This window comes from Pygoscelis adeliae, unplaced genomic scaffold, assembly GCF_000699105.1.
Source record: "Pygoscelis adeliae isolate BGI_AS28 unplaced genomic scaffold, ASM69910v1 Scaffold294, whole genome shotgun sequence".
Classification (NCBI taxonomy): domain Eukaryota; kingdom Metazoa; phylum Chordata; class Aves; order Sphenisciformes; family Spheniscidae; genus Pygoscelis; species Pygoscelis adeliae.
The window spans coordinates 2,531,186-2,544,031 of record NW_008824722.1 but is presented as its reverse complement, the minus strand read 5'-3'; the positions used below and the strand labels follow the sequence as shown (position 1 = coordinate 2,544,031).

Here is a 12,846-nt window from a genome sequence, read left to right as displayed (position 1 = left end):
ATATATATAGTAAATCTGCATAATAAAATTAAATAAGAAGGAAGAAAAAGAGATACATTTTATTTTTGAATTTGTTATCAAAATTGTTGACTGTAGTAACATTTTCCTCCAACACAAAGTTTTTTCTTTTCTGTCACCGAAGTGTCCTTGTTAAAGTCTGACATCTATTCTCCTCAGGCAACCCACTTCTTACATTCTATTAGGTTTTGACACCTGCTACTACAAAACATCCAAGACCCTCCTTGTGACAACAAACCAAATTGTTAACTGCCCACTCACAGGTGTATTTCAGAATATTTCTTGCAGCTTTGCTACACAGCAACTTATATACAATAACAAATAAATAACCGTTTCAAATTAATAATACAATAAAACAATGACAAACCTTAGACGTGTGACATGTTACAATTTCAGCAGCAACCCAGGTGCTGATACTGTCTGCATTTCTTAATAATTGTAGAAGGTACTGGTCTTGTATGCACTTCGATAGAAACAGGTTACAGACTTTAAGTGAAACTGCCTCAGTAGAAACAGCTCTATGGAGAGAATGGAAAAAAAAAAGGGCAAAAATAATTCATGCTGACTTTGAATTTTCAGAGAAAATCTTGATTGAGAAGATGCCAACTTCCAACCATTTAAAATAATTTTGCAGTGCTTGCAGTCTTGATTTTATAATCTTTTACAAAATACATAGTGAGCTGTGTTACTTTTTCTTCCTTATAATTACAAGATAATTATATGTGACTACAAGATAGGCATATGCAGTATACATTTCTGTACATAAAGACACCTTCACCACTTGTTACTGAATAAAACAAACCATCCAATCTGACACAAAATAACAGCCAGAAATCCAAACTCTTTAAAAACTGCAGCCATGTAAGAAATGGAGCCTGATACCTAGTGGCACCACACAGTTTGTTTCCCATGCCTGAACCCCAAATCAGTATAAACCAGCTGATTTAGATTCTGCCATTTAACAATCTGTAAAAGATGAGCTGCTTTACCAGTTCATTCCCTATCCTTGGACAGAAAAGTCTATTACAGGTAGTGCAATTAACAAGTACTAATTAGAAGCTAGCTGAATCCACTGAGTATGTAAGTAGTAGACCACAATCAAATATAATTAGGTCCATGTGGCTGGATGAAAACATTAATTACCATTCAGCAAGCAATTTAAGTAGGTTGGTAACCACTCTAATAACTACAGAAAAATTCTTACGTATTTGTGAATACTGATACTTCATCTACCTAACAGTACAAAATGAACATTGCACAGAGAGGTTGTGTAGTCTCCATCCACATTCAGAACTCAACTGCACACAATCCCGGGCAACCTGGTCTAGCTGACCTCACTCAAGGCAGGGGGGTTGGACCACATGATCTAGAGAGATGTGATCCCGTAATGGTCATTGAGATTTTATATATATACACACAGGCATTATCAAGTAGCCTGTTTCAGAAACCATTACAATTTTTTCTGACAAAAACCAAACCTCTGAAGCAACCCCCCTAACACAAGTCTTCAGAAATATTTTGGCCTGACCCACTTTAGATTTCAAAGAAATCACCTTGCAAATATGACCTACCACATACACATACGTGCACAGGTGTATATACATACACATGTATAAAATCTCCTGAAATTAAAAAATTTACGTAAACAGACTATCTAGTGTGTTGAAAAGATATTAAAGCTTTAAAATGTTTCTCTCTTCCTGGATGTATTAAAAGTGTAACACAGTAAGTTACTGTGCATCAACAGAATAGAAGGGCAGTTAAAATAAGCAACTTACTTTTGGACAGCAACGCATTTGTCTTTAACACCAAGTGCTCTTGAATTTAGAAAGTGTACTGGATGACATTTATGAAATACTTCCTAAACAAAAAGAGCAAGATATATCTGTTGTTACATCTAGCAGTTCTTCTAAAATGCTCGAGGATAAAAATGACAGAGGTTCCCCCCCACCGCCTTCAGCAAATTTATCAGAGGGATCACTGCCTAAGAATAGAATTAGCCATTCTAAATTTTACTGTAGAGATTTCGAGAGAAAAACAGATTATTTTAATTCAAAGTCTTATGAAATAGTATGAAATAAGCTTGAAACAGGGTTGGGAAATGGTAGAGAAAGGAGGCTGAGTATAAAGTAAGAAGATAGATATTATTTGTACTTCCAAGTAAACCTAGTCCTTTGTACCTGTTGCTGTAACGTCAGCTGACAACAAAGCTGTTGCGCACTGTAGTCTATTAAGAGGTATGGTCCCACTTCATCTGCTTTACCAAAGGAGACTGGGAATTCTTCTGTAAAACTGTTATAGCATGGCTTTGGCAAAACCGATGAAGTAGTGCGCAGTCGCTCTCTCTGATACTGTGCAATTGGTCCCATACCTTTGGAAAGTTTCCAGTTAAAGTTCTGTAGAAAAAAAAAATACGTAAAGCTACAACTTCTCTAAAGCAAACACTATGTCTCCCCTTGATTTAACTCTCTGGAATGTTTTGTTAGAGAAACACCTTTGTGGATGCAAAACTCTTCAGCTGATCTTCAAGGTTAGCCCAGACACTCATTGGTTTATTCAACATTGCTATTTTAAGCTAATGTAATAAGCACAGTTGATGAGTCTGAGCAGGAGGTTACCAGATCTCAATCAACAATCGTAACTTCTGTGTATTCGAGCTTGCTGCCAAAAAATAGTTTATGTTCTCGAGTTTTATATTTTATGTTTTACTTCTTACTATCTCTTAATATTTCTTGTACTCTTTTTGCTTAGAATCAGAGCCCTTTCCAAAGAAATACTCGCTTTTCCATTCTTTTCTCTTCTTCTACCTTCCAGTATCATTATGATGCAGTGACAATAAAAAGTTCATGTTTTCTCTATTCTGCTTGTCTTTTATTGGTTGAATCTCCAGTATACCCCATGGAATTCTGCACCTTTATCAAGAGGCTGATTCTAAATTCAACTTGCACATTATTGATACATTGGACTTCCACATGTCATTTTGGTCACTCTGTAGAGAGATCTTTTTTCAGGAAAAGCCTACAGTATGCTCCAGCTTCTGGGGTTACTTTTCAACTAGGAACACTATATGAACCACTAAATACAGACAAAAGTTCAGACAAGTTTTTGCTATAAGCTTTGAAGTTCTAGCAGGAAACCCCTCTCTCCCCCCAGTTTTCATATATTTATAGACTTACAAAGATATATGCCTAATAAAAAGTATTAATGTTTGACAAGGGGGAAAATGTTTCCTAGTAACTATGAGTCACATGCTAGTATCAAGGATGAAGAGTTCAACTCTCAAAATTTTGATTATCTGATCTATTATTACTGAAACAGCTGACGGTGCAATTAAGGCTTAAGATGACTTCTACAGTTATAGAACTGTTTAGGCCTTTCAAAAGAAAATTTAAAATGCAGGTACATAAATTTCACTAAATCAGGGTGTAGGCTCTGAGCTGGATACTCTAGTTTTTGTCAGAAAATAATATATGGAAACGTGCTCCGTATACTGCAGTCTGAAGAAAAGACATGCCTTTCTGGAAACATCTTCTGAGAGCTTTTTACATAGAGAACGTAATGTTTTTCTGTCCTCCTCGCCTTCCTCTTCACATTTGTCCACGCTGGAGCACTGATGAGCACTGCCACTTTTCCTGGCAGAAGCATCCTCAAGCAATGACAACAAGCGCTCGCCATAGCCATTTAACGGAGCAACCTGTAAATGCAAAACAGGTTAACAGAATATTGAACTCAATTTCCCATAAATTATAAGCAAGACACAATATAGTTGTAAGATTCATGTCTGTCCAAAACCAGACATATTGAACATAGCTGTCAAAGGTAGCATTATTTTTCTTTTACTTTACTTTAATTAGGACAGTTTTTTGTAATAACAATCCTATGTATACCATAACTGACTTAAATGGATTTTTTTTTTTCTTAAAGCTTCTACTGAAATTCTAACTTACCTTGGTAGAAATAAATTCTTTTAGGGTACACAAAAGATCAGTATTTGTTGCAAAGTCTACACTGTAGCAGTCTTCAATCCAAGCCTGCAGGATGTAGAAACTGCGGTTACATATTTTGGTAAGTGATGTGGAAGGATCCAGGCTTGCACTGGTGAGAAGAAAAAGGCACTTATTTTACCAAAATTGATATCCAATTCCAATTTAAAAATAAGTGTTGAAAAAACCACGAGTATTATTTGGTATTGAGTGTACTATCTTAAATTCTTATGTTTCATGTCTCTAGAATCCATGGCTCTATGGGAACAAAGCTGTGGTTGTACTTACAACCCATCACTGAACAACTGGCAAAAGTAAGACTCGGATTCAGAAGGAAAAAGAAATAAGCACATTGTCAAATATAGCACTTGCTCTAGTTTCAATCTCACTTGTCAAGAGAGTCTTACAAAAGCAAACATCAAAATTCAATTTAATTAAGTAGTTCTTTTCAGAAACAGCTATTTGCCTTTGGGGGGAAAAGTCAATTGTGCTTTGATAATATTTTTCACAGGAAATTACTGTACCTGGATAAAGTGCTGCTGATTCTATCAAGAAGAAACTGCAAAAATTCTTCTTGTGTGCAGAAATAGCGAAATGTGTAGAGAAACTGCTGTACATAACCTTCTAAAAATGCATTTCTGTGAAGCACAAGAAAAACTTCAGACAAGCAAGAACACTATTTCTTCTTGTATTAGAGTATAGCAACAACAAAAAAATCCTCAAAATATCAAGAATTAGTAGGGATTTAAAATTCTCAAGCTCTGCATAAAACCTTGATTCCTTTTTATTTTATTTTTACACATCAAATATTATGATTGCCAACACTGAAAGCATAATTTGTTTTAAAACAGTTTCCCTACTTGCAATTTTGTGAAGAACCACTTTGACATTTCTATTATCAAAAGTTACATTCTAAATAGTATGAAAGAACATATTTAATTTTCTTTTTTCTATCATCTCACTTGATGTTGTTTTAAAAGATAAAGTAGATACTTTAAGCAAGAAAATATTTCCTGTAGCTCTAATTAGAGCATTAGTTGCTTTAACAACAGAATATACTTCTTATACACACATTAAAAATGAGTGCGTTTTATTTTTTTATCTATACACACACACTCTCAAGGTCTTAACACAGGTTAATTGTCACGTCTCCCTGATGGCTTACAGCTAACTATGAAAGTTTGGGTTTGATGAATGTGGAAGCTCTGATTCCAAAACAATTTGTTCACTTTGTGCAAAATGAACAAATTTTCATTTTGTTTGAAATGCAGCACTCAGGATAAGTAACTGGGTCTGAGTCAGGATGAGCTGGGAGAAGTAGCTGGGAGGAAGTTGCTCCCTCTACAGCGCCACAAGTCTGATGGAGTCTCCCAGGCAGTTTCCATCCTTCATACTATTATGGCTCAAGTACCTTAAAACAACACTGCCCTCACCCTAGTTGAAGGTTAAAGGACATCTTTGTCCCCATTTAAGCCCTAAGGTAAGCCTGCATCTTGATCAGTCCTGAGGACTGGGGCAATAATCTGTAAAACAGAACTTATACGTATTCACATCCAGACCCTATTAATAAGAATTATCAAATTATATGTGCTGAAGAATTGTTATACTGCTGGCAGTAACATAAAGCCTTGATTCCATGGCAACTATCAGAGCAAAACCTCAAATAAGTAAAGGATAAAAAAGTTTAAAGTTATTAGTTTTTGATTTATTATCAAATGCTTCAAGTTTTAATCAAATCCAAACTTAGCAGTTTGGCTTCTTTCTTACCAAGACTGTCTTTTGCCATTTCCATGCCCATTTCTGTAAATAAGTGTTCACAGAAATAACATTAAACTTGGTACAAGAGGGGAGAATTTATGCAACGTTGACTAACTAGGATTTATCCCGGAGACTATTTTTTCCTGAATTAGCAACTACACCTCAACCCATTCCCAATTAAGGATGTGCAAAACATACTATACCTAGAATATAAATAAGCCATTAAACCAAGTGGTGTACCAGCCTGCAGAACTCTTACTCCATTTTGATTATTACATTGGTGTTTCTCTGTGTTATAGTAAAGAAGCAATGACAACTCATCTGTAGGTGCCACATCCACGGTGTCAGTTCTCCCGTTGTGAATGACCGTAGGCAGCACACAGGATTCCACACCCCACTGCTCTGCATACATGATCTGCTCAAAGATGCAAAGCCACAAAAAAATAAAACATAGCAAAATAAAGAGGAAAATCCACACAAAATGCAATCAACTCAACTTGAAGCCAAATTGCATTTCATACAATTGCTTTTTTTCCTTTTTAAACAATTCTAGTAGCAATTACCTTTATTTTAATAATTCTTTTACATCCTACTTAATTTGGCATTTTGACACAAAACATTTCACATTTCATATACTGACTTGAGCAGCCAACTACACTGATGCAGCAATGAAATGACAAATGAAACAAGCAAAATAAAGTCTGACTTGCCTGCACATATTTCTTCACCAGTTCAAGAAACTGCACTTTTGATTTCATCTCCTCTAGCTGTCCTCTCAATTTGGGCAACATAGATTTAGTTTCAGGACCTTTAGATTTAAAACACATAGCATAAGAACATCAATGATTCTGATTTACAGAAAAAAAATCCTTACAAGTACTACGCACCGCGGGGTGGCTCTGCAAGTTGCTGTAATCTTACCTTTGCTTCTTCTTTCTTTCTGCAATAGTTTCTGGTAAAACTTTATGGTCTTTCTGTAATTTTTTGTCTCCATCATTAGCAATTGTTCTAGTTCCTATTTAAAAAGCAAAAGGATTCTTATCAGAACGGTAAATGCAAGGTTCTAGTAGGAAACTGAAGTTTTAGAAGAGAATTATTTTGGATGAAAAAAAGAACATCCAAACAGACAAGAATATGATATTAACCAGGAGAAACTACCTTTCACACCTGTGCTTACAGGTGAGTTACAACAGGCATCACCTGTCCCCAGAAAAGCATTAGTTATACCACAGTTCTACAGCTTAAGAACTGGAACTGGTTTGTGTATGATGAGACCACACTCAAGTTTGTCTCAATCCGTTTATATAAATATGCCTTATCTGGTTGTTTTCAAGAGCATTTTTAAAAGTTACGCACAGAAGTCATCCAGAATTAAAAGTGATGGGTTCTGAAATCAGTGCAGACCCCAGAAATGCTCTGTTAAGCAGCTGACCTATATTTGCAGCAAGAACCAAATGTTTGACTGAAAGCAATGGTTTCCAAACAAGTATAATTACATTATATTATACAACCAGGTCAGAAGGCAGACAGGACAGCTGCTCTATAAATAAAGGACATATCAGTTTTGAAGTTCAGCTTACATATTGTATATTTATGCATTTTACATAACTGAAAAACTAAACTGAATTTCTGTAGAATTATATAACTTAAGCAATAGCTAGAAACGAAAGTATATTTGGCTTCTCACAATAATATCAAATTTAATGTAAACAGTTATATTTGTTTGCATATCAAAGGTTTCATTATTTTACCAGCCAATGAAAATGGGCCATCCATTTTGGGTTCAGCTTCTGATTTATTATGAAACAACAAACATGATGTGTGTTGTGTTTTAGAAAAGTGGTGGCTTTTGCACTTGGGTCCTAAGCTAACTACCAGTGACCCAGTTACATGAAACAGCATTTTAAATGGAGTAAGTTCACTGAATGCAGCAGACAGAACTCCCACACGCAGAGTGATCAGAAAACACATAGCTCAAAGCTAACATATCGAACAACAGATTGGTAAATAGGTTAGCTTTAATGGGATGGACTTTAGGGACATGGTTTAGTGGACATGGTGTTGTTGGGTTGATGGTTGGACTCGATGATCTTGGAGGTCTCTTCCAACGTATAATGATTTCAATGATTCTGATTTACAGAAAAAAAATCCTTACAAGTACTACGCACCCATTTCATTACTGGCAAGTTGCTGTAATCTTACCTTTGCTGCTTCTTTCTTTCTGCAATAGTTTCTGGTAAAACTTTATGGTCTTTCTGTAATTTTTTGTCTCCATCATTAGCAATTGTTCTAGTTCCTATTTAAAAAGCAAAAGGATTCTTATCAGAACGGTAAATGCAAGGTTCTAGTAGGAAACTGAAGTTTTAGAAGAGAATTATTTTGGATGAAAAAAAGAACATCCAAACAGACAAGAATATGATATTAACCAGGAGAAACTACCTTTCACACCTGTGCTTACAGGTGAGTTACAACAGGCATCACCTGTCCCCAGAAAAGCATTAGTTATACCACAGTTCTACAGCTTAAGAACTGGAACTGGTTTGTGTATGATGAGACCACACTCAAGTTTGTCTCAATCCGTTTATATAAATATGCCTTATCTGGTTGTTTTCAAGAGCATTTTTAAAAGTTACGCACAGAAGTCATCCAGAATTAAAAGTGATGGGTTCTGAAATCAGTGCAGACCCCAGAAATGCTCTGTTAAGCAGCTGACCTATATTTGCAGCAAGAACCAAATGTTTGACTGAAAGCAATGGTTTCCAAACAAGTATAATTACATTATATTATACAACCAGGTCAGAAGGCAGACAGGACAGCTGCTCTATAAATAAAGGACATATCAGTTTTGAAGTTCAGCTTACATATTGTATATTTATGCATTTTACATAACTGAAAAACTAAACTGAATTTCTGTAGAATTATATAACTTAAGCAATAGCTAGAAACGAAAGTATATTTGGCTTCTCACAATAATATCAAATTTAATGTAAACAGTTATATTTGTTTGCATATCAAAGGTTTCATTATTTTACCAGCCAATGAAAATGGGCCATCCATTTTGGGTTCAGCTTCTGATTTATTATGAAACAACAAACATGATGTGTGTTGTGTTTTAGAAAAGTGGTGGCTTTTGCACTTGGGTCCTAAGCTAACTACCAGTGACCCAGTTACATGAAACAGCATTTTAAATGGAGTAAGTTCACTGAATGCAGCAGACAGAACTCCCACACGCAGAGTGATCAGAAAACACATAGCTCAAAGCTAACATATCGAACAACAGATTGGTAAATAGGTTAGCTTTAATGGGATGGACTTACTAGAAATTAATTTGAGTTTGAGAAAAACCTGCCACTGTTTTTCAGAAAAGCTCAAAAGGTTTAACAACCTAGTTCATTAGCAGCAAGAGTCACAAAAGCCCTGTGGATTTTTAAAAGGCTTACCACTACACAAGCATCACATAGAGAATAGGGAAAGCACAGAAAAGCTATTATCCAGATTCTGAATTGGAAACTGCTTGCTTTTACTTAAACGTTTGTTGTTGTTTCATTGATTAAAGTGAAACCAAGTTGATTAAGAGGCTATGAACACAGAAAGGGAATCAGAAGGAGTGGCCATTTTCTGACATTTGGAATCTGATGGACAGAAGTGGTTTGTCCACTAAATAACTTCAGGTGAGTAGCAATGAAGTCAGTAGCAAATTCCCAGTCTATTCCACAAGATCTTCCATTTTAGGTAGGTCTAGAATATAAGCATTTTTGATGAAGCTATATATTCAGTTGTTCTGCTCCCTCTGAAATACATTTGTCAGGACACTTTTCTATAGAACATCCCTTAGTCTAGGGAACAAAGTAACGACAGAGTGACTTTGTTGACTTGGGAAAATTGCAAATTCCAATCTGTCCTTGAAGTGTAAGTTTTTTTACATGCTGAAAGGTGGCTCTACCAAAGGATGCAGAATATTGGCAGAAGGGAAAGGAAAAGAGAAAAGGAATGGGAAAGGGAAAACTGTGGCCAGAATATGCAAAACTTGCGCTAGAAACCTCCTAGTCACAGCTTGGGTGCACCGAAGTTTGGCGGAGACTCTTACAAGCGGCTTATGAGATCTGGGGGATAAGGGCAAAGACTAAAGGTGAAGGCTTAGGGCTGCAAGAAAACTGAAGCCAGCTTATCAGACTACAGAAAAAAACGCTCTTCTCATTGTGAGGGCAGACTTGGACATCGCGCTGGAGAAATGGCAGCACTGGTAGCTGCCTTCCCTTCTTGCTCTGCTGCAAGGACTTGGTTTGGTTTGCCTGGATGCGCTCTGTTTGAGGGTGCAAAATTAGCAGCTCCTGGACTAGAGGTGATGTGAGACAGTGGACATATACTTGCTTGCCTAAGGACTAAATTAACCTTTGCTGACCTTAAGAACCACGATGAACTACCTGATAAGCACCTACACAGTAAAGCATTAATTATTTTTATGACATTTGAAAGTGTCACCTTGATCAATATTTTATTTTTAATGCTATTTCATATTCCTTCCAAATGTAACAGTACATATTACCTTTTTTTAATCATAATAGCTTGAATAATCCTATTGTTAATATTGTTCATCATGTAACAAATGTTTTACTTTTTTCATCTTATTAAATCACAACAGACAATATCCAATAGGTTCCAGTAGAAAAATAGAAAAGTTAATTATTTTTATGGCAGAATATTTAATTCTGTCATAAATATATGTTCTGGCACTCAGAGTTTCTCAGAACCTGCATGTTCTCAAACCTGCTTACAGGTATACAAAATTAAAAAAACCTAAATAATTTTCATTGCATTTAGTTTTAGAAGGTGAATAAAGAAACATTTGAATCTTTTTCATTGGAGAGATAAGTGTATTAATGAGATGTATATGTCTCCAAAACTGTTATTTGTTGTGTGGTTAGACTCCCATCCAGTATCCAGTTCCAGACTAGACCTGAACCGACCAAGCACACCTATCCCTATGAAAGGGTAGTGCCACTAAGTCAGGACAAATGTCATCAAGCTCAAATGTCTAACTATCTTTAAACGTTCACTCTTTGAAATAGCAACTCCTAAACACTGCTTTAGCACACTTTACCGCAAAGCTGTAGAATCAGCTCAACTTTATTGCTGACTTCTTAAAAATCTGTCAGAGACCTGGGGCAAAAAGTAGGTTGATATAATCCTTGCCAGACAATGAAAACTAGACTACAGCTCATCAAGGAACTGGTTTCTGAAGTAAAACTGGTTAACAGATGATTTAAACAAGGAAGGATAGGGTGGAGACGAACAGCTCTACCTTGCAAGAGAGGCAGAACTTTCCTCCAGCAACTCAAACCACCTTCCTGCTCGAAACAGCCACTTAAAGCCTTCCTTTGGACTTCGTAGTCCTCCTGGACTGGATAACGGGACACATGTTTTCTCTACTAGATTTTACAGTGAGAATTTGGCAACTAGAATAATTAACTTTTTTGAGCTTCTATGGCAGAAAACTCATGTAAATTTTCACATTGAGTCTATTTTATTTTCTCAGTATTTTGGTTCAGACAGTGCATCATTCCCTTGGAATTTGCACAGCTCTTATTCATTGTTTACACATTAACAGTGTTAACACTTCATAAATGCCAATGATTAACAACCACATTTATTTTCTAAATAACATGTACTCCAAGTATAACATGTATAAATGTTCATATTCTCAAATGAAACTAGCTGAAAACACTTTGCTGTACCAATACAGCTGTTGGCTACATCCAAGTACAACAATGCACAAGGACTTATAAATGTTAAATCCTACCCCTATCAACGGTACCAGCAACATCCATATTGTTCAAAATGAGATAGGAACTGGTCTTTGTCAGCTGCTGGTATGGAGATTAAAATCATACTATATGTTTTCACAGTTGATTTGTAGTGTTTGGTTTGATGAATCAGGCAGCAGAGACAGCAGAAAGAAGCTGGGTAGAGCTGCTTATCACCTACGTGTTGATAATTGATTGTCTTACAGCTAAGAATCATCGTCTCCTGACTGCTGCAATAGCAGAAAAATAAATTTCAGTTTCATATTTTTTCCCTGTCTTTCTTATATACACTGACCAGTTAAAACTTGTAACAGTTGACCTCATTTCAACAATATTACTGATAGTTTATTTCAGAAATTGTCATCACTGATGGAGTTTGGAAAAACAGCGGGATTTTAGGAAAGTTTTATTTGCTCAGGTTAAATGTTCAAGATTGCTGCAATTGGAGCATTATTATTCTGTACGTTTTTATTTTAAACACATTGGGAAGAAGCTGGGTTTCACAGAAAGTCAGTGTTGTAGTAATGCCAGCAGAAAGATTAAAGTTGTTGATGCTATGGTAGTGAAAGAAATAAAAATAGTCATGAGATCAAAAAGTAACTGATATTTTAAACTAGCCTCTGTTGAATTTGTAGTTACAAGACACTTTAAAAGCATTTTTAATAAACCCCCCCAAGATATGAAAGAACATTTAATACAATATTATTAAAATATTTTTAAGATTATATACCTGAATATTCTTGTATACCAAGACTTTTTTATATAAACAGTACAACAGAGAATGCACATACATGCTTTTTTGTGAAAATTAACTTTTCTTTTGCAATGAATTCAAAACATTTCTATGTTGTACAAGAGTATTTAATCTGCCATTAACCTTCTTCTCTGAAGAAAATGGTGGAATATAAACTGAATTTGACTTCTTAATTGAAGATGACAGTTTATAATTGTATTCCTTGTAACTTGGACACAAAGGGATCTCACAAATTAGGAAGACTATTTAGGTAAGATACCAAGCCTCTATTGTCGGCAAATAATTATTTTATTCTTGTTTGTCCACCTGGCCTCATATGCAGTCCAGATCACATACATTATTTCTGCATTACTGAGACAGAATAAGATTAGTCTAATTTTTGTCCAGCTATTAAGATTTCACACTAATTTTAGACAACACAAGGAAGATTAGTTCACTTATCCTCAGAGTAGTATACATCTTTTTCAGCTATTGGAATGTGCGTTCTCTTGCTCTCTAAATGAATTGTTTACTAATTGCTAAACTGAAT

The 12,846-nt window shown here is 35.6% G+C and overlaps 1 protein-coding gene across 1 annotated transcript in view; it reads right to left on the bottom strand.

Moving 5' to 3' along the window:
- KNDC1 (kinase non-catalytic C-lobe domain (KIND) containing 1) overlaps positions 1 to 12,846 on the bottom strand; it is a 68,286-nt gene that overhangs the window by 1,615 nt on the left and 53,825 nt on the right. The window contains exons 18-26 of the mRNA XM_009323322.1: positions 6,681 to 6,774; positions 6,470 to 6,567; positions 5,963 to 6,174; positions 4,526 to 4,639; positions 3,966 to 4,113; positions 3,533 to 3,712; positions 2,199 to 2,414; positions 1,797 to 1,879; positions 386 to 536 (exon numbers count right to left, since the gene is read on the bottom strand). Of these exons, the coding sequence (XP_009321597.1) occupies positions 386 to 536; positions 1,797 to 1,879; positions 2,199 to 2,414; positions 3,533 to 3,712; positions 3,966 to 4,113; positions 4,526 to 4,639; positions 5,963 to 6,174; positions 6,470 to 6,567; positions 6,681 to 6,774 (1,296 nt within the window). The remainder of the gene's footprint in view (positions 1 to 385; positions 537 to 1,796; positions 1,880 to 2,198; positions 2,415 to 3,532; positions 3,713 to 3,965; positions 4,114 to 4,525; positions 4,640 to 5,962; positions 6,175 to 6,469; positions 6,568 to 6,680; positions 6,775 to 12,846) is intronic.